The 26172-nt window shown below is 42.3% G+C and overlaps 1 protein-coding gene across 2 annotated transcripts; it reads left to right on the top strand.

Moving 5' to 3' along the window:
- The first annotated feature begins 4046 nt into the window (after positions 1-4046).
- Positions 4047-25955, top strand: SLC16A14 (solute carrier family 16 member 14). Of its 2 annotated transcripts, XM_075004095.1 has the most exons (6): positions 4047-4223; positions 4690-5847; positions 7153-7427; positions 11047-11190; positions 21419-22414; positions 23846-25955. In XM_075004095.1, exons 3-6 carry the CDS (start codon positions 7169-7171, stop codon positions 23980-23982), a joined length of 1536 nt encoding a protein of 511 aa, XP_074860196.1. In that variant the 5' UTR covers positions 4047-4223; positions 4690-5847; positions 7153-7168; the 3' UTR covers positions 23983-25955. The 2 variants fall into 2 exon arrangements, with proteins under 2 accessions (XP_074860196.1, XP_074860197.1); XM_075004096.1 differs by lacking the exon at positions 4047-4223 and having other exon boundaries at positions 4686-5847.
- The last annotated feature ends 217 nt before the right edge of the window (positions 25956-26172 follow it).

Below are 26172 nucleotides of genomic sequence, written 5' to 3'. Positions count from 1 at the left end.
TTTTCTGACACAATAGATTATCATGGCAATAATACATTATTTTCTACAACTGGAGACAAACAGTATGTTATACTGTATTTTTCCCATTCTTTTATTCTTCACTATTTTCATCACCATAATTGTTCAGTAGATCTTTATTGACTTAGGCTTTTCTACAATTAGTTCTCCCCTGTTTATAGGCCAGATTCTCAGCTGATGTAAAACAGCATAAATGGAACTACAGTAATTTGCATCAGTTGAGGATCTGCCCCCCAATGAATTTTAATATAGGGCTAAAGCGAGCCTTTAGGCTCACTGAGGCTTTTTTTAAGGAGTGGTGTGGAGCTCTACTTCCCTGGAAGAACCCCAAGAAGGAACTGTTCAGAGGCACAAACCCTCTGCTTTTCTCCTGTTGCTTTGAAGACAAGGGGGTATTATGTCACTTTACTCCTTTTCAGGGTACATATACTGGTGCCTGACCAGTTCCACCAGTGGCACCATTTATGGAGGCCTGTGGGGAGGAGTATCTCTAGCCCCACTAAAATTTGAACCCCTGGATTTCATACTTGAGGTTTGCTTAAAGGGCATGGCCCAGTGACAGCTCTTAACTGCAACAGAATTTGTGCTTCTGCTAGCTTTGCCTTTGGGGCTGGGAGTTTGTTCATAAGCAGAGGGAATCAGGGTGATTAATGCTACGTCTGTACTATGAAATAAAATAGATTTTTAATAAATTTGAATTTTTAACCTCAGTCTTATAAACTTGAAGTTAGTTATCCACAAATATTCCAGGAAGTCGACTTAGCGTTTTTTCCATGTCAATTTACCACATCTCCTTTGTCTTATGCAAGTTCATCTGTGCGAGCAGTGCATTGTGGATACCTATCCCACAGTGCCTTAGCCTTGTTGCATTCTGAAGCCTTTGTACCACTGGGTTGTAGGGGAAAAAAACTGCTCCAGTTGCTTGTGGGTGTTTGATGTCACTATCCCAGAATGCAAAGCACTTTTCCAGAATTTGAGCACCCAATAACCATGCAAAAATGAACGTGAGATCACACTACTTTCTCTGACACAGCACTAGCGCAAGCATTGATCCTCAAATGCCTCAAGTTATTGCACACGCCATTACAGCATCTTCCAGGAATGTCATGCAGTTTATCTTTCGACAGTGAAGGTAGTGGGCTGAGATGGTTGAGGATGATGATGAAGATGTTCAAGAGGACATTGCTCAACTGTGGACCAGGAACTTAGAAATGCTGGCTGCTCTGGATGCACTGCTGACAGTGGAGCGGTGGTTCTGGACTCATGAAACCAGCACACACCCATGGGACCACATTGTTTTGGAGTCCTGGGATGACCAGCAGTGGGTGCAGAACTTTCACATGCACAAGTCCACTTCTGTGGAACTTTGTGATTTGCTGGCCCACACCCTGAAGTGCAGCAATAAAAGAATAGTAACAGAGAGGAAGCCGTGCTAGTCTATACACTATCAAAACAGAAAGCAGTCAAGTAGCACTTTAAAGACTAGCAAAATAGTTTATTAGGTGAGCTTTCGTGGGACAGACCCCCTTCTTCAGACCATAGCCAGACCAGAACAGACTCAATATTTAAGGCACAGAGAACCAAAAACAGTGAGCAAGGAGGACAAATCAGAAAAAGATAATCAAGGTGAGCAAATCAGAGAGTGGAGGGGTGGGGATGGTGGTCAAGGATTAGATTAAGCCAAGTATGCGGACGAGCCCCTATCGTGACTCAGAAAGTTCCTGTCCAGGTTTAAACCATGTGTTAATGTGCCGAATTTGAACATAAAAGCCAGCTTGGCTGCTTCCCTTTGAAGAACGGTGTGAAAGTTCTTTTCAGTAACACACATACCTTTAGGTCATTAATAGAATGCCCCATTCCATTAAAATGTTGACTAACTGGTTTGTGGATCTGGAGTGTTTTGACGTCTGTTTTGTGCCCATTAACCCTTTGTCTAAGGGAGTTAGAAGTCTGTCTAATATACAAAGCATCTGGGCATTGTTGGCACATGATGGCATATATGATGTTAGTAGAGGAGCATGAGAAAGTGCCTGGGATTCTGTGAGTAACAGACATCAAAACACTCCAGATCCACAAACCAGTTAGTCAACATTTTAATGGAATGGGGCATTCTATTAATGACCTAAAGTTATGTGTGTTACTGAAAAAGAACTTTCGCACCGCTCTTCAAAGGGAAGCAGCCAAGCTGGCTTTTATGTTCAAATTCGGCACATTAACACATGGTTTAAACCGGGACGGGAACTTTCTGAGTCACTATAGGGGCTCGTCCGTATACTTGGCTTAATCTAATTCTTGACCTCCCCCCCACCCCTCCACTCTCTGATTTGCTCACCTTGATTATCTTTTCTGATTTGTCCTCCTTGCTTACTGTTTTTGGTTCTCTGTGCCTTAAATATTGAGTCTGTTCTGGTCTGGCTATGGTCTGAAGAAAGGGGTCTGTCCCACGAAAACTCACCTAATAAACTATTTTGCTAGTCTTTAAAGTGCTACTTGACTGCTTTTTGTTTTGACAGCAATAAAAGAATGAGACTAGCTTTAATAGTTCACAAGCAAGTGGCAATCGCTCTATGAAAGTTTGCAATGCCTGACAGTTAAAAGTCAGTTGCAAATCAAGTGGGCAGATCTACACTTGGGGCCGTGATGGTGCAGGTAGCCAATGTAATCTGCCGGCATCGCCTGAGGAACACCGTGAACCTGGGAGATGGACAGGCCATAGTGGAAGGCTTTGCTGCCATGGGGTTTCCTGACTGCGTTGGGGCAACAGATGGCATGGACATCCCCATCTCGGCTCTGTACTACCTGGCCTCGGAGTATATAAACAGAAAGGGATACTTTTCAAAGGTGTTGCTGGTGATGGTAGATCACAAAGGTAGTTTCACCGATATCAACATGGGATGGTTGGGAAAGATTCACAACGCGCGCATTTTCAGAAACTCTGGTCTGTACAGAAAGCTCCTGGATGGGACTTTTTCCCAGATCAGAACATCAAGATTGGTAATGTGAAGATGCCTATAGTAATACTGGATGACCCTGCTTAGCCTCTGCTCCCTTGTCTTATGAAGCCATACACAGGCGCCCTGGACCAGAGGAAAGATCACTTCAATTACAGACTCAGCAAGTACAGAATGTTGGTGAAAAACGCCTTTGGCCTTTTAAAAGGAAGGTTTGGGTGCTTATTGACCCGTTTGGACCTTTCAGAAACTGATGTCCTGACTGTGGTTGCAATGTGCTGTATGTTGTCTAATCATTGTGAATCCAGGTGGGAGAATTTCATGACAGCCTGGAGAGCAGAGGGTGATGCCATAAGCAGGGTTTATTTGCAGCTGCCCTCAAGGACATTCTCTAATGTGAATGCAGAGGCAGCGGCAATCAGGGAGGCTTTGAAAAATAGCTTCATGAGTGATCATGCAGCCACATAATTCTGGTGCATTTGACTATTGTAATAGCACCCCTCCACTCACCAAAATGATTCGCACAGGAAAAAGAATGGATGTAAAGGGACGGTTATTTTTACAAAAAGAATGTTTGTATTTTTGGGGGTGGGAAGGCTACGGGCTTTTTTAGCAGAGGTGCACACGTGCGTGAAATAAATCACGTTTGGCACCTGGCTCCCCATACCTGGCGGCAGGCACCACCGAGGACCTGTTCTGGGACCCGATCCTCTACACCCCCACCTGGGGTGTCCCTAATGCGAGTCCTTTGTGGACCTCTGCATAGCAGTGGGCAGCTGTGCTATTAGCCCTCTCGACCCCTGCCCGGCTCCCTCTGCCATGAGTCCTCTGTAGATCTTTGCACAGAGGCAGGCAACTGTGCTCTCAGTCCTCTCCACTCCCACCCGTGTCTCTCTGATTGACTCTGTTCAATGATTTGTGCACCCCACCCCATCACCTGTGAATAAATCACACCATGGTTGTCATAAAAAATATGTTTATTTGTGGGGGTGGAGGGTTAAGCACCAGGGGAAAGAAGGCATGTCAAGGGTGGTGGCCCGGTATCCCACACTGAGGATGCCTGCTGGAAAGTGAAGATCAAAACTGAGATACAATTCACACAAAGCACTTACCCATAGAGTGAAGGGTTCTCTGTCTTTACAGTCAGTGAAACTTTGTTTTGCAAGGCCACTTTCAGCTGTTTAAGGATGACAAGGAATCAAAGTCTGAATTGCACAAGCCATCACTTATCCAGACCATTTCATTTTGGACATGGTAAGCTATTGTCTGCTTTACTAAAGGTGGCGGAGGGGGTTTGGGGTAGGTTAAATCAGGGAAGCTGGGTGGTATCCGGGAGCAGAGGGAAAATGTTTCAACCCTCATCAGGGAAAAAGCCATCTGAAGCAGAGAAGACCCACACTGAACATACTGGTGTCTGGGAGCTGCGTCTGCAGAGCCCAGCAGCCATGTTGCAAGGGGAATGGGTTCAGTTCCAGCCACATGGCCGGGTGGATGGAGAGGGATCCATGTAAAGTGGAAAGGAAGGAGGGGGGGAAATTTCCAGCTGGATGGAAGGGGAAAAACATTTCTCAGCAGCTTCCAACCATGCCAGCAGTGTGGTGGGAGGGGAGAAGGCCAGGAGGGCCTGTCAGACACATGGTGCAGCAGTGTGGTCCTGGGAAATTTAAACAGGCAGGGAGCATTGCATATAAATCTAATCCAAATTCCCATGCTTCTTTAGGTTGCCAAAGAAGACATCAACCTCCTAAGAACAACAGATAGTGAAAAAGAAGAGATGCTCATCCTGTGCGAGCACAAGCCTGGAAAGTTTGCCAAAATGCAGTGTGGTGCCACAATCCCAGATTGCTATCTGGTTGCTGGGCAAGGCAAGGTGTGCTATCATGGAAGCCACAATAAGTGAGGCTTGCCCAGCAACCTTATGGAAAAAATACAAGAGTACCTGGATGAGGTCTTCCTGGAGATCTCCAAAAAGGATAAGTGCTCCATCCCCAAAAATATTAACACACTGTTCTAAGGGGCATAGATCCACAGAAAACCTATACCTAAACCCAGCCACAACCTGCTTGTAGCATTCTAGAAAAAACTACTCACTAGAACAGCTGGGACCTGGTGTTTTGGGGATCAGTGTAGAGGAGACCAGCTCAATGTTGAGGGTGAAGAGCTCTGGGCTGTCAGGAACAGCTTCCTTGGGCGCCTGCTGGTTGCCCCCATCCTCCTCTCCATTGCCCTCTTCCTCCTGCCACACCCTAGGCTCAGCTCCTCTTGGTTCATCCTGGACTCAAGAAAAGGGCTGCCTGAACAGTCCAAATGAAGAATAGTCAAGGTGATTGGGTCATCTCAAGAACAGTGTCCAGCTGTTCATAATACCGGCACGTCTTTGAAGATTACATGGATTGCCCATTGGCTTGCCATACTTTATGATGGAGTTCTTGCACCTTTACCTGGCATTGCTGTGTGTCCTGGGAGTAACCTCTGGAGATCATCCCACACAAAATCTTCTCATAAATATCTGCATTTCACTTGGAATCTCAAAGTCTGCCTGCTACAAACTCCTCTCCCCAAACAGCAAGGAGGCCACAATCTCATTATTGGTCCATGTGGGAGCTCTCTTGTGACCCTGAGAACTCAGATCACAAACCCAAGTACTCATGATGGCAAGGGATGGCTACTGATGTGATATGATGGCTACCAATGCGATGGCTAAAAGAAATTCAGGCTTTTGAGTGCCTCTTATGTTTTCTGGGCTTGCTGGTGATGAATTCAGATTTGTGGGCTTCCTGTTACCTACTTCCTGTGCATGTGGAGAGCAGCAGAGATGGAAGCGGCCAGAGCAGACAACCATGGGACATTGTGGGATACATACAGGACACCTCTAAAGGTTAATAAAGTTGATTTAAAGACCTGGAATTTCCACACTAGCCTTAATTTGAACTTTTAAATTCTAAATTGACATTATGCCGAGTTGCTTCTCACGATATAATATTGACCTTAGCATGCCCTAAAATCGACCTAATGATATTTACAGTGAAGAAAGTGACATTGTAAAATCAAGCTAACTGCCTTAAAATCAACTTTATTATGAAGTGTAGACATAGCCTCTTATAACAAAAGGCTTGTCATTCAACAAACTGAAGGATTGTTAGGTGTTCATGAAAACATTGCCAGGTACTCCAAAAGAAAAGAAAAGAGTAGGATAAACAGTGGTGTTCTACAGGGGCCTCCACTGTTCAACTTATTCGTAAATGCTCTTGGAACAGGGGTAAACCATGAGGAGGAAAATTTTGCAGATGATACAAAATTACTCAAAATATTTAAGTCCAAAGCTAACTGCAAAGAGTTAAAAGGGGATCTCACAAAACTGGGTGATTGGGCAACACTAGGAAGGATGGAATTCAGTGTTGATAAAGGCAAAGTAGTGCACATGGAAAAATATAATCCCAACTACACACACAAAAATAATGGGGTCTAAAATAGCAGTTACCATAAAAGAAAGAAATTTTGGAAACACTGTGGATAGTTCTCTGAAAACATCTGCTCAGTGTGCAGTGGCAATCTAAAAAGCTAACATAATTTTGGGAATCATTAGGAAAAGAATAGCTAAGAAGACAGAAGATATCATGTTGCCTCTATATAAGGTCATGATGTGCCCATATTTTGAATACTGCATGTATATGTGGTTGTCACATCTAAAAAAAGATATATTGGATTTGGAAAATGTACAGGAAAGGCAACAGCAATAATTTAGGATAAGGAACAACTTCCATATGAAAAAAGAATAAAAAGCTTGGGACTTTTCAGTTCTGAAAATAAATTACTAAAGGGTGGCAGGAGGAATATGTCAGAGGTCTAGAAAATCATGAATGTCGGGGAAGAATAGAATAAGGAAATGTTATTTATGCCCTCACTAACATAACACCAGAACTCCCTATCTTGCTGATAAAAAAGTCTGCAGGAAGGAGCCTCTTTCCTTGGCACTTTAGGAGATTCTCAGAAAACAATTTCTCTGTTATAAACCTTTGCAGAGCTTTTAAAGTGCATCAGAATGGGCTTCCCTCTTTCTGTTTTCACTTAGTTATTTAAAATATTGTTTTGGTTTCCATAATGTAAAACCTTAGTGATATCACTGCCTTACAAACTGCTGTATTTGAAAGCATTCTGAAAGCATTTATTTTGTTTGTTACAGAATACTGTGGGGGAAAATGTGCACCACTCAAGAAGATATTGGATATGATTTTGAAGATGAATCAAAAGAAAAGAAGACACTTAAGCCTAATCCAAACATTGATGGTGGATGGGCTTGGATGATTGTCCTTTCTTCCTTCCTTGTACATATACTCATCATGGGGTCACAAATGGCCCTTGGAATACTTAACATGGAATGGCTTGAAGAATTCAGTCAAAGTCGAGGCTTGACTGCGTGGGTTAGCTCCCTCAGCATGGGTATTACACTGATCGTAGGTATGGTTCAATATAGTTATATTACAAAATTGTACAGTTCTAACATAGTATTTTCCTGTCATGTCAAGTATTTTCTTGCCGTATTCAAATATGGTAACTGAGTAGGCCAGAGTGTTCTTGGACTGTAGTGTTAAAGGCAACAGGCCAAATGCAATGTGGGTTATGCCTACATTATTTGCCTTATCAACTGGTTTGGGCTGTGGGGATAAAAAATAGCCCCATGGACATTCTACCTCAGATTGGAGTCCAGGATCCTTGCGCTCCTTTTCCAGAAGCTGGGCTCCAGCCCATGCACTAAAGTCTGCACTGCTAATGTTAGCTGTGCAGCCTAAGCCACACAAGTTCAAGTCAATTAACTTGAGCTCTAAGACTTGGCACCACTGGTTTTAATTTGCAGTGTAGACATACGCTGGCATGGGAGCCCTGTAGTTGGAGGGAGACAGAGAGCGGCAGTGAAGATGGTAGGAACAACAGTGAAGGAGGAAGGAAGAACAGTAGAAAGTCATATAACATACATCTGAACGGTGCCAGCTAATTGTCTCCTGGATTGGTCTGGGCTGCCTCAGTTGACAGGAGGGTCAGTAGACGAAGAAAAATAGTAGTCCCTTCAAGAAGCTTGGAATCTAGGCTACAGTCTGTCTGTGAGGTTGAAAGTAAGGCTGGGAAGAACAGAATTTGGGACTGATTCCTCACTATCAGATGCTTTTTGTGGTCATTTGCACCTGTGCTAAGTGAGCAGAAAGTCTTATACTCACTTTGTGCTATAAACCTAGTTTACACACATATAGCACAAGGAGCAAAGCAGCTAATTGCCATTTCAAAATGAAGTTTTGTGTGTAGCAATGTTATTTTGAAATAAAATATTTCGGAATAGCTATTCCAAAAGAGCTTATTTCACAGTAAGACTGCTGTGTAGACATACTCTAAGTGAGGGCAGGATTTGACATGTCACAAATCCTATAAAGGGTAAGGTAAATCTTGGACCATGCTAGGTCAGTCCTTGTTTCCCTGTATCTTTCCAATATTCAGAAACTGTAGTTTATTTTTCGTCTTCAAGAATGAAAGGAAAGCAAGTAAATAAAATGTTTTACTTGACATATTGTCAATCATTAATAATTAGCAATGAAGATAATTTGGTATAAAAGTAAGTTCCAAAGTCACAAAGGCTAATTAGCAGTTAAAGTGTACTTACAAAGCTTACGCTCTCTTATTCACTGTGCCTATTTGCATATTTCTTTGTCATGATTTTGATAGGCCTCTAAGGTTCAGCTGAGGGGTGGAATGCACAGTATGCATCTGCAAAAATTGACACCATCACTAATACTTAAATCAGTGCAGCAAGTGCTGCTCTGTATGCTATTAAAAGGCTATATCCTTCGGGCAAGATAGCCACTGAACAAGTCTCTGCAAGACAACAAACCAAACTAAATCCATAGGGTTGCAGAAGCAATTCCAGTCCTTCTCTACCTGGTATTTTTATTTGTCTGTTGGATGCATGCCTGTGAGGGAGCTTTCTGCAGCTGCACTCTCAGGGGTATAAGATGCCATATTTTGACTGTTAAACAGTGCATGCTTATTTGTTACCTCTTCCCTCTTGAGTGCAAATAGATTATCTTGTAGTACTCGTTACAGGCTCTCTCACGTTTATAAAGGTGGTTAAGTAACAGCATCAAATGAGACCATTCAGAAGTCCTATGGGAGCCAAAACACTAATAAATTGATTTGTTTATAAGTTTTGGTCAGCTGCATGAAGTGGAATCTTCAGTTTGGCAGATAGATACGTGCAAAGATGGGTATGTTACATTACTATGTGGAGGACCACTGTTAACATGGTCAACTTCAGCAGGGTAGAAAATTCTGTGTAAGCACATCTATAACAAGCAGTGTAGGGCCATCCACTGAGTCTGAATTATGAATTTCAATAGTTTAGGAGCAATATTAGGAGACACGGTAGCAATTTAAAAGACAATGACTTCCTGTTGAATCTTATAATTTATCAGGTACTCAAGTACACAGGTAGAAAAAAAGCACAATTCTGTTAAAGCAAGTGCAGGAATCACTTTCAAATAGTAACACATTAATCTCACAATCAAAGGAACAGGATGTTTATGTGCACTAACATCAACCACTGCACCAGATATAAATCTACTTCATACGTACTAAATACATAGCAGAGGACATTCTATAGATATGCATGTAACAAAAGACTTCTGTGGTGGATGTTTTCACTGTACACAGTATTTGATAGTGGTTCATAGGCTCTTGTCATTTGGCTCCTTGCTAAGGTTGCTGGGTATCTTGATGCTTGACATTTCTGCAAATTGATGCCTGGATCATGGCTAGGGTTCAGAATGAGCCATGTGGGAAGGGATTACATCATTCCCAAGTTTCCAAGATTTATGCGGTGTTGAGGGACATGTCCTTCATAGAATGTGCAGATTCAATTTGGTTGCTAATTTATGGCCTGCAACTTAACACGGGCAAATCCAAGTGACTAGGGATGTAGCTACTCACATTTGCTTCATTAGCAATGGAAGGCTAGTGGGGTGTTGTGTCTGGCAGTCCCTACCTTTAAGTGTCAGGGAGCTGTTGAAAGGATGTCCTAGAAAGCTTAAGAATTTAGAATTCTTTTTTCTCTGCTGTCCTAAAGAACACATCTGTTGATCTTTAAAGCACAGAGCAAGGCCCATCTTGTCTCACTAATTTAATTAACAGGAAATGGATCACTTATACGTTGTTAAATTCTGTCCATACACGTCTGTCACAACATAATACCCCTTTATACATCAGTAAATAATTAAACAGAAATTGCCAAGTGTCTCCGCTACTGCAGAGGCTGTGAAACCAAAAACAATCAAGCTGAAGAATGGATCTTTTCTGTAAGATATGGCCTTTATTTCCACTCACTTTGAGATGGTACAGCTGCGTTTGATAAAATGTTTCATTTCAGCTAGATCATTGCACCTCTGGGAGAGGGAAAGCCATTGTGAAATGTGGTCTCTGAGCAGAGACAATCTGTCTTTAGAAGATGGAAGCAGACATTTTCATATTGCAGTAGACAAATTACTTGGTCTTCTGCTTAACTCATGTTCTGCCTAATGAATCCTTTGAGGAATGAAGAACCTTCAGTTCACCTGTGAGCACAGTGTGGGGGAAGGGGAATATTATAGGTAGATCAAGACAGTTGTGGTTCCCTGATCCCAGAGGAGCAGGTGCTGGGGAAGCAGCTATACCATTGCTGCTGTTTTTCCTCTATACACGGTTAAATTGCTGAAGGGGAATTCTCCACTGGCCATTTCTTACCAATTTTGTTGCAGCTGCATGAAGTTAATATAGGAGCGGAATTCTGTTGGTCCAGTGAGAATTTGCAATTATCATTCAGGACTGCATATTATTTGTCAAGGGCCTAGCGGGTTAATTAGATGACACTTTTGAGGGCCTAAAGGAGTTAACATGAGAAAAAAGTTCCTTTTAATTGTGTTTAACACTTTCAATTAAACTAATGTTCCATATCTTGTTTGAAAACAATAATTAAGGCTTTTCATAAGTTTCGCAGTCTGAGTATAAGTAGGGCTTTACCCAAACCTTTTACCAAATTCTTCTTCATGTTCTGTGACAGGTCCTTTCATTGGTTTATTCATTAACACATGCGGATGCCGCAAGACAGCAATACTTGGTGGGATCTTGAATGCTCTAGGCTGGGTTTTGAGTGCCTATGCCTCAAATGTACATTACCTCTTCATTACATTTGGAGTGACAGCAGGTAAGCAAAATTTCTATTTGGAAATTCTTTTAAATAGCGTCAGTGTATTCTGGCAATCCATTTTTGCAGAACATGATAGAAGCTAAGGTGGGTCTCAGACCATTTTAATATTTGATTTTTAAGCTTCTAATAAAGTGACTTTCAGTTGGAAAATGTCGTTTAGCATTCAGCTTACACAGACTAATGTTCTTGTGCTACAGTTTTAAACATAAGAAGTGAAGTTCTGCTCTAATTTTGAGGTCAGTGGAATTATTTCAAATTAATACTGGTGCAAGGGATAGACTATAGTCCAGTGGGCCTGATGTTTATTCCTCTCCATTTTTATATTAGCGTAACTCCATTATCTTTCACAGAGTTACCCCAGCAAAAACAAAAACAGCAACTGACCAAATGGCTATTTTTGTCATGCAAGTTCTATCATATGGCACATGACAATGTCTTTGTCAGGGTGGGGTGGCACAAAGGACAACCTGACATGCCACCCTTCAGTCAGGAATGGCAGCACAGGCAGATCCTGTCTTGGTTTGTAAACAAGCCTCAAGAGACCTTTTTTAATCAGAGGGCATCTCCTCTTCCAAGGGTCTCATATGTGAGCAACAGACATCGGCATGACTAGGATCCTATTTCAATGCACCTGAGGGCATCTTGTCATTTCAGGCTCAGGCCAGCTAGCAATCTCTACTTTCTTCCTTCAAGATACTCTTCCATTCTGTGCCTGGAAATGGTCTCTAGTCTTATTCTGGAACCCCTCCCAGATCCTTCTTGGGATTACGTCTCTCTTTCCTTAATCAGGTGTTCCCTACCTGGAACTGTGCTCTAGTGATTTCCCTTATTAGATCCTTAAACTGAAATGCCTCCCCAGCTCTCCCCTCTGAAAGAGATTTCTTTTAGTCAAATCTTGTGGTCCTTCTTAAGATGGAGTCCTCAGTCATTCCATGTGGAGCTGAGTTGTGGATTAGTGAGTGGTAGGGTCACTGTCATCTTCTTCAGCTGGCACTTTTCCTTAATTAAGCCTCTTGGTGCTCCATGAGTCAGCCTTTCCATGCGGATATCTATCAGTATCTGCTTTGCTGTGAGGAAGGCAGCTACTTTTATGCTTGTCTCTTGTCCCCAGTTTATTCATAATCAGTTGGGGGAGAGGGTAGCTTTGCCTGTCTGTGAAAAATCCTGGTCTGAGGCCCTTAAAGAGACAGTGATGGGATTTCCTTCCAAGTGTCATTGATCCCTAGGATCATTTCCTGTCTGCCCATACTGCCCTTAGGTGTATATGTAAAACACACACCTACCCATACCAAGCCCACTGGTGGGAAAGGTGGGGAGCAAAGAGGGCAACTGCTCAGGGGCCCAGGTGATTTAACATGACCCAGGGATCCCCGCTACTGCCACAGTAGCTCTACCTGCTCTCCAGAAAACGGCTCCTGATTCAAAGATGATTTTAATATGCCCCATGTGGGTTTTGGGGTGAGGTACTGGGGCCTGAAACCTATATGGGTGATATCAAAAGCATCTTTGAATCAAAAGATGCTTATGGCTTTTCATAAGGCCTAAATGGGGAATGAAATATTTTAATGCACAAAATAATCACTGACAGTAGAACAATTCGTATTAATAATTACAACCAGCAACACAGTAAACAAACTTCTCCATCTTTTTGGGCACAATCCAGCTCACAATGAAATACATGTGGGTCTTTCAGTGGAATTAGATCAGGTTAAAGTTTTCAGAAGTGTTTAATTGACTTAAGAGCCAAAGTCTGATTTTTAAAAAGTGTTTAAGGGACTGTCTCATTGAAAGTCAATATGTAAAATGCAGTTCAAAAACCTAAGGGTAAGTTTGCACCTCTGTCTCAGGGTGTGACTGTGGTTTGAGTAGATGTACCCATACTATCTTTAGTTAAGCTAGCTTGGATACAGGACCAGGGAAGCTGGGGTTGCTCAGTCTTCTACATGGATTAATCACCTGAGTAATTACCTAGGGTTCAGGGCAGGCTAGTGTAGCTATACACTGAAACCTGTGCTGTAGTATACCAGTTCCTAACTAGCTAGATTACATTTAGCTTGGCTGTCTCTTTACGAGATGCCATCATTCCTGAGACTGCAGTTTAGGCATATCTTAAATCACTTTGGCTATGTCTAGACAACATTTTGGAGAGAGCCTCCCAGCCTGGATTGACACACACTGTTGCTCCAAAATGCTGTGTAGTCATATCGGTGCATCTAAAAAATTTACCCCAGATCTTAAGAACAAAGTCCCATATTTATTTTAGTTATTGTTCTCTTGCTGTTTCCTAGTTAATTTATCTTTCTGGAAAGAGAAGTTGCAGTTAAAACAAGGGACCAATATGAACTGCAGAATATCTATGACCCAGAGGTTTTGAAAATATCTATGCTTCCTGAATTTGATGCTACACAGAGAACCAGACTTTACTTCCATCAGACTCTTTCAACCACAGCATAATCTCAAATGCATCTCATGAGTATGACTGCAAGCCAAATTTGAAATAGTGTTTTCATTGTTGTCTCATGACAAAAAGTCTACAGTAAGGTCTCAGAGTGTGTGAGGGTTCCATTCCATGCATCCTCGCGTAACCCAGATTTTGCATAAGCGGCAGTCCAGCTTTTTCCCCGGCAGAACACATGTTCTGCAGCCGGGGAAGCAGTGGAAAAGTAAGTCCTGGGGAGTGGGGGGGGGGCAGTTGGGGAGGGTTAAACCTGGCAGTGAGTTGGGGCTGTGGGAGGTGCGTGGGGGGATAAGGCTGGGGTGGGTTAGGGCTGCAGGGGGAAGAGGAGTGGCGTTAAGCTGGAGCTGTTTGTGGGGTGGTGAGTCACAGCCCATCTTGGGCAGTAAGCCAGGATGCGGCGGGAGTTTGAACCAGAGCCAGAGCCAGGCGTGGGTGGTGAGATGACGGGGGGTTGAATTGGAGTTGCACGTAGGGGATTTAAACCAGTGCGGGAGGATGGAAACGGGGCTGTGTGCAAGATGTTTGAATAAGAGCTATGCGTGGGGGGTGAACCGGAACCACATGCGAGGAATGGTGAGCCAGAGCCAGAGGTGGGTGTGGCAGGTAAGCCAGAGCCGTGCGTGGGCAGTGAGCCAGCGGGGGTGTTGAACCGGGACCAGGGAGGTTCAGTCGGAGTCACGCCTGAGGGGTGGTGAACCAGAGGCAGGGGTGGGGGGTGAGCATGAACTATGTGCAGGTGGTGAGCAGAGCTGGGGGTAGGGGAGCTGATCCAGGGCTGTGCAGTGCCAGTGCCAGTGGGATTGAGCCAGGGCTGGGGGAGTGCAACTGGAAATTGCACTGCAGGGTTTACAGTAGGAATCAGGGTCAGTCACATAAGAGCAGGGTCATGTACTCTGAGACCTTACTGTATAGATTTTTTTAGAGCTGACTGACATTCTAACTTCTGTCCAGAAGGAAAATCCAACATGTCAACATTTGGTTTTGTCCCAAATTGTGATTAAAATTGAAATTAGTATTTTTTCATAGAATAATGCATGACATTTTATTTGAAAACATTGAAACTTTTTGTCTGATTCAAAATTTTTGCTCAAAATTATACATTTTTATTTTGGGATATCCCAAAACCAAAATGTTTCACTTCAGTTTAGTGAGTGGACTTGAAACCCTTTGCTTTGAATCAGTTCAATATTAAAATATATTTTCCCATAGTGGCACATTGCTTTATGGGAGTTGTAGTCCAAGGGCATGATGCTCCCATTCCTCCTTATGTCCAGACTATCACCTATGATGTGCCAATGTTTATAACAGGTATCTAGTTTCCATGATATCTTTGTAGTGCCAAAAGTCACATTATGCTATGGGACAATTAGTCCTCTAGGGGTCTGTCGAATAGGACAAAAACAGGGCCTGGACTACAACTCCATGATGCAATTTGCTGATAGAGACTTGCAGTTTAGTGTTTTGTTTAAGTAATTTTAAATAAAATATTTCAGGTCATTCAACATAGAAGTATTCTGAGTCTAGTCAAATCAATTCAAAATGAAATATGCCATTTAAATTTTCCCATTAGAAAATCAAAAATTTTCAGCAAACTTACATTTAATTTTCAGTAGAATAATTATTCCGATAGAAAATTTCCAACTGGCTCCACCTTTTTTTTTTTTTTTTGATATGCAGGAGTTTGAAGAATGCTAACGGCATACTAGGGTGCATTAGGAGGAGCATTTCAAGCAGATCTAGAGAAGTAGTTATTCCCCTCTATTCAGCACTGGTGAGGCCACATCTGGAATACTGTGTCCAGTTTTGGGCCCCCCAGTATAAAAAGGATGTGATTTGCTGGAGCAGGTTCAGCGGAGGGCAACAAAAATGATGAAGGGGCTGGAGCACAAGACCTATGAGGACAGGCTGAGGGATTTGGGCTTGTTTAGTTTACAGAAGAGAAGACTTAGGGGTGATTTAATAGCAGCCTTCAGCTTCCTGAAGGGGAGCTCTAAAGAGGAGAGTGAGAAACTGTTCTCAGTGGTGTCAGACTGCAGAACAAGGAGTAATGGTCTGAAATTGAAGAGGGAGAGGTATATGTTAGATATTAAGAAAAACTACTTCACCAGGAGGGTGGTGAAGCATTGGAATGCGTTGCCTAGAGAGGAGGTGGATTTTCCATCCCTTGAGGTTTTTAAGTCCCGGCTGGACAAGGTCCTGGCTAGGATGACTTAGTGCGGGTTGATTTTGCTTGAAGCAGGGGGCTGGACTAGATGACCTCCTGAGGTCCCTTCCAGCCCTATGATTCTGTGATTCTGTGATAAAAAGAAATGGAACCGATTGACCAGATGTAGGGCCTGATCCTCCAGTTCTTGTGACATCAGCATTCTCTTTGTTTACAGCATGAGTTTTGTCTGCGTAAAAGCTATTTGATTGGCCTAGGTAATATAACTTGTACACTATGAGCTACATTGAACCTTAGTGTAACTTGACTGAGATAGTGCCAAATCTTTTTACCGTACCACATAATTCTCTTGCTCTCTCTCAGAAAATGACATAGGGATGTCAGCTAATGGGAAAACTATACACTTTTAATGAGCACAGAAGGAGAATATACATTAGTATAACCACTGAAAAGAAGGAATTATAGGAAGCTTAAAAGACGATTGAACTAAGGAAGGAAGGATTTGCTAATATGCTCAGGAAGAGGACTGTATCTTTATAGCATCATACCATATGCAATTTGCACCACACATCAGTTATTTCCTCCACTTACTCCGGCATTTGACAGAGGTTTCTGCTCTATAGTATACCTGCCTGAAAATCATTCACCAGCCTTCCTCTTCCCCTCTCACTGCCAAATCTAGGGGCTTTCTGCCAGAGTCTACCTGCCTGCACCTGGGAGCTCTTGCCCCAGTTTTCTTACCAGCTGTGTACCTGGGAATTACCCTGATTTAGAGACCAAACTACTTTGTATAGCTCTTCTTGTAGCTTCTGTTTCAGGAGCTTCTCCACAGATGTCTGTGAATGCCCTACTTGCTGGCTTTCATAAGCATCACCTGATCCCTAGCTTTTCAGTCTCAGCTGAGAGGTAGCTGAGTCATAAGGGATGAAACTGGGCCTAACTGTATTTGAAGGGCCAGCTGCCCTGTGACAAGAACTGTCTTTCCAAACTCATTGAGACATGTAATGTTTGACGTAACATAGTCACATATTTCAGATTGTTTTAACTTCTCTGATAGTCTGAATTTTAAACACACTGGTTGTCACAAACTAGAGAGTGAGTGAGCAACCTTGCCCAGGTGGTGTGCCAAAATTTGACCTTTTGACCTCTATGAATGATACTTTTTACAGTGACTAACAGTCCTACTTGCAATAGTGCCCTTAAAAATAAATTAAGATGCAGAGCTTTACTGTTTAAAGGCTAAATATGGAAATACAGCATTGGAAAGCACAGCAGAACAGTTAACAGGATAAAACCATGGCTGAGAAGGAGACTCATGTCTTTCATTTCTTACAAAGTAAGCTGAGATTTGTCTTTGAACCCAAGAGATACCACCCTTCTTGTCTGTCCCAAGGGTTTACAAACCATCATCACTGTGGGCCCTCATAGTCCCACAGCCCTGGTTCCCAGGCAGGGCCAGGAGAACACCAGCTGCCTGCATCTCTGCAAAGTCAGGTGGCTAGCCAGACTTGCCCTCCCCAGGGAGAGTGCCACTGGAAGGAAGCTTCTGCATTAAGCACATGGTGGGAGCAGCTGAATGCTGGGGAGCAAAAAGAAGGGAGGAGCAACCCATGAATGGGGGGCACCTGGTTTGTGCTAAGAGGAGGGAACAGCTGAGCCTTGCAGGGGAGCTGGCACAGTTTTTATGGTGGAGGTGCTGACAGACCCTGAACCAAATTGTAACCCTGATATTTTTAATGTCCTCATCTGGCTTGTTGCCTGTGAAACAAATACTGAGTAGAGCTCAAGAGAGAAAATGTCTTACATTACCAACCAAATCCTGCATTCTCAGACTGACAGCAAAGAGTCATTACAAGTTTAAACCTGAGCCTGCCAACCCTTGCACAATGGCAGTCCTAACTCACAAGATGAGTTCCATTAAAATAAATGGAAATACTCAGCTGACACAGCAGCACTCAGAAAAGCAATACTAAATACTTTAATATTAAACAACTCCAGAGTTTAAGATCAAATGAAACCCTTTCCTTAGTTCACTCTCCCCTCCCCCTCGTTTGATCAATCCTGAATATTTACCAGAAACCCTCTTCCTCAAGGGGAACTATTACTTTTCAGGGGACTCTCCTTCCAGCTGAGTTGTTTTGCTCCCTTTGGAACAGTTTTGCCCAAGGGTTAGGAGGCAGGGGAAGGAAATTCCTGTATGTGCCTGATAACAGTCAGGGCTAACCTGTGAGAGCAGAGCAGGGAATTGCATAGACTGCTTTTTAGACAGCAGCAGAATCTTTCCAGCAACTGGAGTGAATGTGAAGCTGGTTGTAGGGACTGCTGCAAAAGCCTTAGCTCTGTGCACTAAGATACAAGGGAGCATGCACAATGTGCTGAACCAGTTTGGAAGACAGTTAAGCCTTAATTGTCTTAAAACCTGGCTAAGCACTTGTGTACGCTTGCATGTTCCTGCACAGAACTGCAGCAAAAGCTTTGAGCAAACTTGCAGACTCTGAGCAAACTCCCGGCAGCACAGGGCGGGGCTGAGCTTCCTGCTTGCCAATGAAAATCTGCTCTGTGCCACTCTTGCCACCTGGCCCGGGGGCTGCTGACTTCTGAACTAGATTTGTGATCTCAAAATCTTTCATCAGAAGGTAGTTATTCAAAGCTGTGAGACAGAACAGAGAATATGACTGTAAGGAATAACTAAGAGAAAAAAAATTGTGTGTCTTATCTAAGGAACATTTCCAATGAAGGCTCTGAATGTAATGTCTCTAGAAAGACGTTTGCAACATGAAAGGCCAGGCTCTCACTGAGCTCAAGCTGGACCATAAATAAATAATGATTTTTGTTTTTTCCCCACAAGGGTGAATTGGAAACTACCAGGTTTGTGAAAAAGTCATGACTGATGAATATGGACCAAAAAAAAAAATACTTTTTGGAAATTTTGGCAAGCTCTAAATAAAACTTCATGCCTCCCAAAAATCCTTCAAAGAAATTTCACTAAAATCTGCAGAATTTCTGTAAAGAATTTTCTTCTGCTTTTCTATTCTACTTGGTGTCATTTTATTGATTCTAATAGCAATCATGTTATTGAAACAGTGATACGTAATTACGTCTCATCCAGGAAGGAAGCCTTGTCTGTATAACTCTTTCCTTATCTCTGGACTACTCTTAAGTACAAAGGAATCAGTTCTCTCTTTTTCTTATCTCACCCATGAAAACTAGAAAAAAAATTGAATTGCTTGATGTAATGTACAAAAATAAATAGCTAATATGAAAATCATACCTGTGTTCTCTAGGGAAATCTGTCTGGATGTTTCTAATGAAATTGAGAAGAACTGAGACAAGGGAGTAATTCTGGTAAAAAATTAAGATGGGGAGATGTGGATATTCCCCTGCAAGGCCATGAGACCTCCCTTTGCTGTAACACCTATACTTTCCTCCCCATTGCCCTTAAAACAGGCCCGCAGGACTGACTTACCTTGACCTCCTACCAGACGGGCTCCCATCCTTTGCTTCTGTGTTAAGGTAGCTCATTGCGTGTCCACCTTCCTGCTGCCTCCATCAGTTGGTATTTTTTCTCTTCCTAACCCCTCTACATGTCCAGTCTTCTTAGACGCCCCTGTTTCCAACAAACTCTTCCAGTGTCTTCTCCCCACTCCCAGGCGCATCTCCATGAATCCCCGGGGCTCTCCAACTCTTCTCTCCAGATTCAATCGCACACCCTCAACTCAATGACCTTCATTCTCTTTTCCCCAAATAGCCTCTTAGCACAGGCTCCTTTGCCTCCCCTGCATCGTTCCAGCTTCTCACCCTTTCCCAAAATACCCCTCTTGGCTGCCCTCATGTCCCCTGCAGTGCCTGGGCACCTTGACAGCTGCCAGCTCTTGACTGCCCTTCTCCCCAGGGTCCACGTTCCCACACAGCTGTATCCGCTGGTTTTGGCTTGGAGGGACCCAGATCTCTCGGTCTCTCGGATGGGGAGGGGGAGGGGAGAGATTGTGCTATGCCTGTCTACTGCTGGGAGAAGGGGGAACAGAGATCCCTCTGTGGGCGGGAGGGTACAACTGCAGCTACTAGAGAGCCTCAAGTCCTATAGGCTATGGTGCACAACCTTTTGTCAGCCATGGCTGCCATATTTTATTGAACTTGGGTTGTGACCCCTGAAGTAGTGAGAGGAGCCATTTTGTCAAATTCATTTACCAGTTACCTCAGGCTTAATCCTATCAGCCCCAAACTCACCCCCCCCATCCCCAGGCTTAATCCCTATCGGCCTCAAACTCACCCCCCCATCCCCAGGCTTAATCCCTATCGGCCCCAAACTCACCCCCCCATCGCCAGGCTTAATCCCTATCAGCCCCAAGCCCACCCCGCATCCCCAGGTTTTACCTGACTGAAATGACCGTCTCTGCTGCTCCTCCATGGCTGCCGCCTTCCCCCACTGCTCCGCCCTGCTGCCTGCTTCTCAGCACAGCTCTGGAAGGGCAGGCTCGGCTGCCCCTCCCCCCAGCTCTCTTGTAGCCTTAGCTCTTTGCCCTGCCGGCTTCCTCTTCTGGGGCTCCCTGCCACTGCTGACTCCACTTGCGGCTCTGGAGGCTGCTGATGCTTAAAGAAAAAACTAAATCCAGTTTTAACTGTGAGCTTTGTTTAAGCAGCAGCAGCCTCTAGAGCTGCAAGTGGAGGTGGTGGTGTCAGTGCTCAGAGCCGCAAAAGCCATGACCTCCAGGAAGACATCTGTGACCCCCAACAGGGTTGCAACCCATGGGTAGTGCACCCTTGTTTTAGGGGATGTGGTAGTATCTTTTGTCCTCCTTCTCCTTTTTCTCTGTCCACTCCCCAGCAAAGCCAACCAAAATCAGGGGACAGAAAAGGAGCAGAGAGACTGGAGATGGTTCACTCTGGTTACCTATGGTTATCCCTATGGATATTGTGTTGCAGTGTTGCTATGGGCTTTGGATCAGGTATCAAATACAGGGCATAGATTTGTAACGTATGTCCCCCAGTCATCCTGCCCTGGAGTGGCAAAATGAGAGAAAAAAAGGACTAGTTGCAGGTTTCCATCACCAGTGAACTTAACAATCAAGCAATTTGTATTTGCTGTCAAAGAAGATACAGGTACAAGCAAATATTATGGCTGTGTGTGCATATGCAATTAAAATTAAAAATGTGTACTTTTATTCCCACCTCTACCATTTACTTGCTGCACAATCTTGGGCAGGTTACCTGGGACCCGATTCTCAGAGGTGCTGAATGCTCACAGCTTCCAAAGATCTTGGTTTGAGATATGACTGGTCAACACAGCTCTGAAAATATCTACAGCCATAAGCCTGAATGGGGCTCAGCTATTCTACATGTAAAAAGAAAAAAAACCCTGCTTTGCATGGATTAATTCACATTTTAAAAATACTATAGGTGCTATATTAAAGTAAATGATAAATACAAATTATTTAATTATTTAATTGTTGTTACATTTATGAAGAAATTAGGTATAGCCCTTGTGTTACTGGTATGTTGCTAATGTGGCTCTTGCTGCTGTAAAGCTTGGACACCCCTGCTCTATACCTCGCTGAATCTGGATGATTTCCATAGTGTAGCATGTGATGTTTTTATTTTCACAGGTGTTGGGAGTGGCATGGTTTATTTGCCTGCAGTGGTCATGGTAGGACAGTATTTTCAGAAGAGAAGAGCACTGGCACAGGGACTTAGTACCACTGGAACAGGGTTTGGAACATTCCTAATGACGGTTTTACTGAAGTATCTCTGCAAGGAATATGGATGGAGGAATGCAATGTTCATCCAGGGTGCTGTCTCTCTGAACTTGTGTGTCTGTGGAGCACTCATGAGGCCGCTTTCGTACAAGAAGGATGCCAATGAAAAGGGTGGCGAGGGAAACAATAGTGAAGATTATCATGCCAAAGCTCTGTTCGGTTCTGCACAGCTATTGGAATCAAATGGGGTGTTACATACAGAGCCAGACAAAAAAGAAGGGCCAGCCAATGATGAAGTGCTTGATGAGGTTCAAACTGTGGAGTGCAAAGATAAAACCAGACATGGAAAGAATTTCTATGGTCTTTGCATTCTTAAGAGAGTGAGCCAGCTGACTGTTACAATCAAGAAGGGGTTTAGAACATGGTACTCCAGTTACTTTGGGGCTGCATCACTTTTTACCAATAGAGTATTTGTGGCCTTTGTGTTTTGGGCATTATTTGCATATAGCAGTTTTGTAATTCCTTTTATTCATCTTCCAGAAATTGTCAAACAGTATAATTTATCCACACAGAATGATGTGTTTCCTTTGACCTCGATTATTGCCATAGTTCATATATTTGGTAAGGTGATCCTTGGACTCATCTCTGATTTACCCTGGATCAGCACTTGGAATGTCTTCCTGGCAGCTAACTTCACTCTTGTCATCTGTATTCTTATTTTGCCATTAATGCACACATATATTAGCCTGGCAATGGTTTGTGCCCTAATAGGATTTTCCAGTGGGTATTTTTCTTTAATGCCCATTGTGACTGAAGATTTAGTAGGGATTAAACACCTTGCAAATGCTTACGGCATCATCATTTGTGCCAATGGGATATCTGCACTGCTAGGACCACCGTTTGCAGGTAAATGGTTAAAATTTCAAATCAATATAGATGTCTGTGACTATATCTGAATTACTATGTATTTGTGGTGTTACAAAAATTGCAGCAATTCCTGCGCTGACTAGTGTCACATATTATATGCCTGGGTTTACAGAACACATTTCCCACCTCCCTCACTACAGACTGCTATCCTTGTAAGTCATTTTTGTGGTATATTGTTTAAAATAATTTTATAAATAAATTTCTAGAATAGAAAAGAGTAACATACTTACTCCTGTGTTGTGTGTATCACATCTTACACCTTCAGCCTAACAAACCAGCAGTCATGTAGCACTTTAAAGACTAACAAAACAATTTATTAGGTGATGAGCTTTCGCGGGACAGACCAACTTCTTCAGATCAAGCATGCATATTTCCAGATGAGAAATCTGCTGTAGTAGGACTTGTGACAGGGATCAGTGGAGTGCAGCCTGGGGCTGTTCACACTTCAATTGTCCAGCCTGGACTGTCTCTTACACTGCCTTGCTAAAAAAACAAGAAGTCCTGTGGCACCTGATAGACTAACATATTTTTGGAGCATAAGCTTTCGTGGGCAAAGACCCACTTCATCATATGCACTGGAATGGAGATTACAGCGGCAGGTCTAATTATACAGGCACATGAAAAGAAGGGAGTACCAGTCAAGAGAAAGGCCAAAGTTGATGACGTCAATGCACTCATGACGGATGTGGCCCTCTTCCAGCAGCTGATCTGGAGATGTGAACACTTGGGCTGTGTCTATACTTGCATTTCTCTTTTGAAAGAGGTATGCAAATGAGGGAAATCAGAAATGCAAATGAGGTGCAGATTTGCATATCTGGCACCTCCTTTGCCTATTCTAATGTCAAAAGAAGAAAACCAGTGTAGACACTGCTCTTTTGAAAGTAAACCCCACCTTCGAAAGAATCCTTGGTGTTCAGACCTCCTCATCAGCCGCTGCAAGAGGGCCACATCCTCCCTGACTGTATTGACCTCATCAATTCTGTCCTTTCTCTTGATTGGTACTCCCTTCTTTTCATAAGCCTGTATAATTAGACCTGCCTTTGGAATCTCCAACCCAATGCATCTGACAAAGTGGATCTTTGCCCACAAAAGCTCATACTCCACAAAAAAAAAATCTGTGCATATTTGAAGCCCCATTTTGAGGGTTTAAATGGGATATAAGTGATGCCTAGGCCCTGAGTCTTCTGCACAGGACTGACTAAACTTCTGTTAGTTCATTTCTATGTTTATTGTCTAGAGATGGAGACAATTTTCACTTCATTTCTTTTTTAAGCAAAAATTGATGACTTGAATGAAGTGCCCATAAAAGGATGCATTCATGTGATAAATATGCAGTGTTTTTTTAACATTTCTGTTTCGTGTTTCTCTGATATGCTTTCTACTGAAAACTGTTTTGTCCTTGTTTTGCAGGATGGATCTACGACATCACACAAAAATACGATTTTTCTTTTTACATATGTGGTTTGCTTTACATGGTAGGAATAATATTTTTACTTATCCAACCTTGTATTCAATCAAGAGACAAACCATCTGAAACCAAAATATAGTTCAATAGGAATGTAGTGGGTTCATATCTTTTTTATGTAGTAGTATAAAATTGTTGTTCTTATCTAACTGCATCTGAGAGCATCACAGTGAATTATGAATGAGCTGCGAAGTGCTAATATTAAATAATTAGTGGAAATGCGCTTGTAAAAGGAAGTTTATTTTCACATTTATGATTCTTGCCTTTAAAACTGTCTCTTTAATAAATACAGACATTGAGAGCCCACTAAATGCAAGACTGCTATTTTTAGATTTGGTCAGTGGTTGACACATTCACTCTGATTCTTAACTCATGTGTACCAGTTTTACCCTGATGAAACTGTATTGACTGCAATGCAGCTATTGCTTATTTACACTGGTGTGAGAGGATTATCAGGTCTCACATGAATCCTTTTGTACTTTATGTTCCAGTTGATCAGAAATATATTGATGGGCACAAGAAAATGGCTACATTTTTCATCCAGCTACACATGCATACTAGTAATAATTCAAGGATAAACAATTTAGTATATTTAAAAGAATGCTTCTGTGATACAAAATTAAAGATTTTTTTATATTTTTCTGAAAGCACTCTCCATCCGAGGAACTTGTTTTGATTGCAGAACAAATTATCCATTCTCAGCTCATAAGAGAAATGATAAATGAGGTATTTGAATACATTCTGGTGCCAAATGGCACTGAAGTACAACAAATAAAATAAGAAAAATTGGGAAATATTAATGGGGTACTGCAGCAGAAAGGATAAGCAGCAAAACATGATGATTTATTGCAAGAATTTATTAGAAAAGTTATGCATCCAAATAGAGTTTATGGCCGACCCAAGTCTGATCTTAATGCCGCCAGAGTCAACTTCAGTAGTTATTCTTGATTTACAATGGTACAAAACTGAGAACAGAATGTGGCCCAATCCGTTATTCTAACTTTATTTGCATCAGTTGTACACCTGTAACTGCATTGGGACAAACGCAATATAAGTTGACATAGGTCCATTGAAACAGATTTCCATCAACTGATTATCAGGTCCAATGACAATAATGGAGCTACTCCTGATTTATATCAGTGAGAGATCAAAATCAGGTCCTATGTGTTTGGAGAAAGGCTCTGGAAGACTGAAATTGGCTTTACTCTGGTTGTATTTTGTTACCACAAAGAAAGACTATGTGCAGAACAACCCCTTTAATAACTTCTTCCTGATGATTTGTTGTAACTGTTGTATGAGGTCTAAGATAAATAATAATACTCTGTTATGGCAAGTCCAGTTTCCTAAAGGAGATACTTTACAGGAGAAACATCTTAATAAGGATTTCTCAGACTGAAGGATGCTTCCAGAAAAAGTTTTAAGTTGCCGTCTTCCTCACTTGTTTACAACCTTATAATGTTTTTATTGCAATCCTTCTGCAGTAATAAATTGCTTAACTTAAATAACCAGTTTCTCAGGGATAGAACTTGAGAACATTGAGTGAAACTGGCTAAAAAGTATGTATTTAGTTCTAGAAATAATTGCATGGAAGACAGCATATGATACTTTGATGAAATTTATTTCAACTAGGGATGTTAATTGTTAATGAGTAAGCTTCACCCTAAATGGATGAGGTTAATTGGTTATAGTTAACTGGCGGGACCCCTTCCCACTGTGGGCAGGGGGCTGCTCCAGCTCTGTGGGACCCACCATGGGTGGGGGCACGCCTGCCCCCCACCGTCCCTGTTTAATCAGTTAACTGGTTAAACTTAACATTTAACCAGTTAACTAATTACATGGGATTTTACATTCTTAATTTCAACACAAAATGTACTAACTTATGACTAATTGCATTACAATGTAAGAGCACAACATTCACTATGTAAAACTGATTATATTTTTTTCAGTGCTTTGTACTTGTTGTAAAATTAGGTATGTAATGCAGAGCATGGAAAAAGATAAGCCTTTTAACTATTTAAGGACATTGTCTTTTTTTTTTTTTTTATAATATTAAATGAACAGAGCAACAATACAGAATGTTTTGTATGGTGCTACAGTAAATATTTTCCATTCTTTGAGAGGCACAACTTGTGATGTAGTGCCTACATTAACTATGAAGTGTAATTTATTTTCTGGATTTAAGCTTTATAAAGGTTCTTTTTGCCGTAAATGAGGTGTCTGATTTAATAATGATATATGCTGCTGGAAGCTACTAAAACAATGTGTTGTATCC

This window comes from Carettochelys insculpta, chromosome 10, assembly GCF_033958435.1.
Source record: "Carettochelys insculpta isolate YL-2023 chromosome 10, ASM3395843v1, whole genome shotgun sequence".
Taxonomy (NCBI): Eukaryota; Metazoa; Chordata; order Testudines; family Carettochelyidae; genus Carettochelys; species Carettochelys insculpta.
The sequence above is the reverse complement of the archived record's forward strand: the minus strand, read 5'-3'. Positions and strand labels throughout refer to the sequence as shown.

Excerpts from the sequence above, each read along its gene's own strand:
- SLC16A14 (XM_075004095.1), top strand. The coding sequence starts at position 7,169 with ATGTGCACCACTCAAGAAGATATTGGATATGATTTTGAAGATGAATCA. Across the intron at positions 7,428-11,046 it reads GGGTATTACACTGATCGTAG|GTCCTTTCATTGGTTTATTC; the intron begins GTATGGTTCAAT and ends GTTCTGTGACAG. Across the intron at positions 22,415-23,845 it reads GCTAGGACCACCGTTTGCAG|GATGGATCTACGACATCACA; the intron begins GTAAATGGTTAA and ends CTTGTTTTGCAG.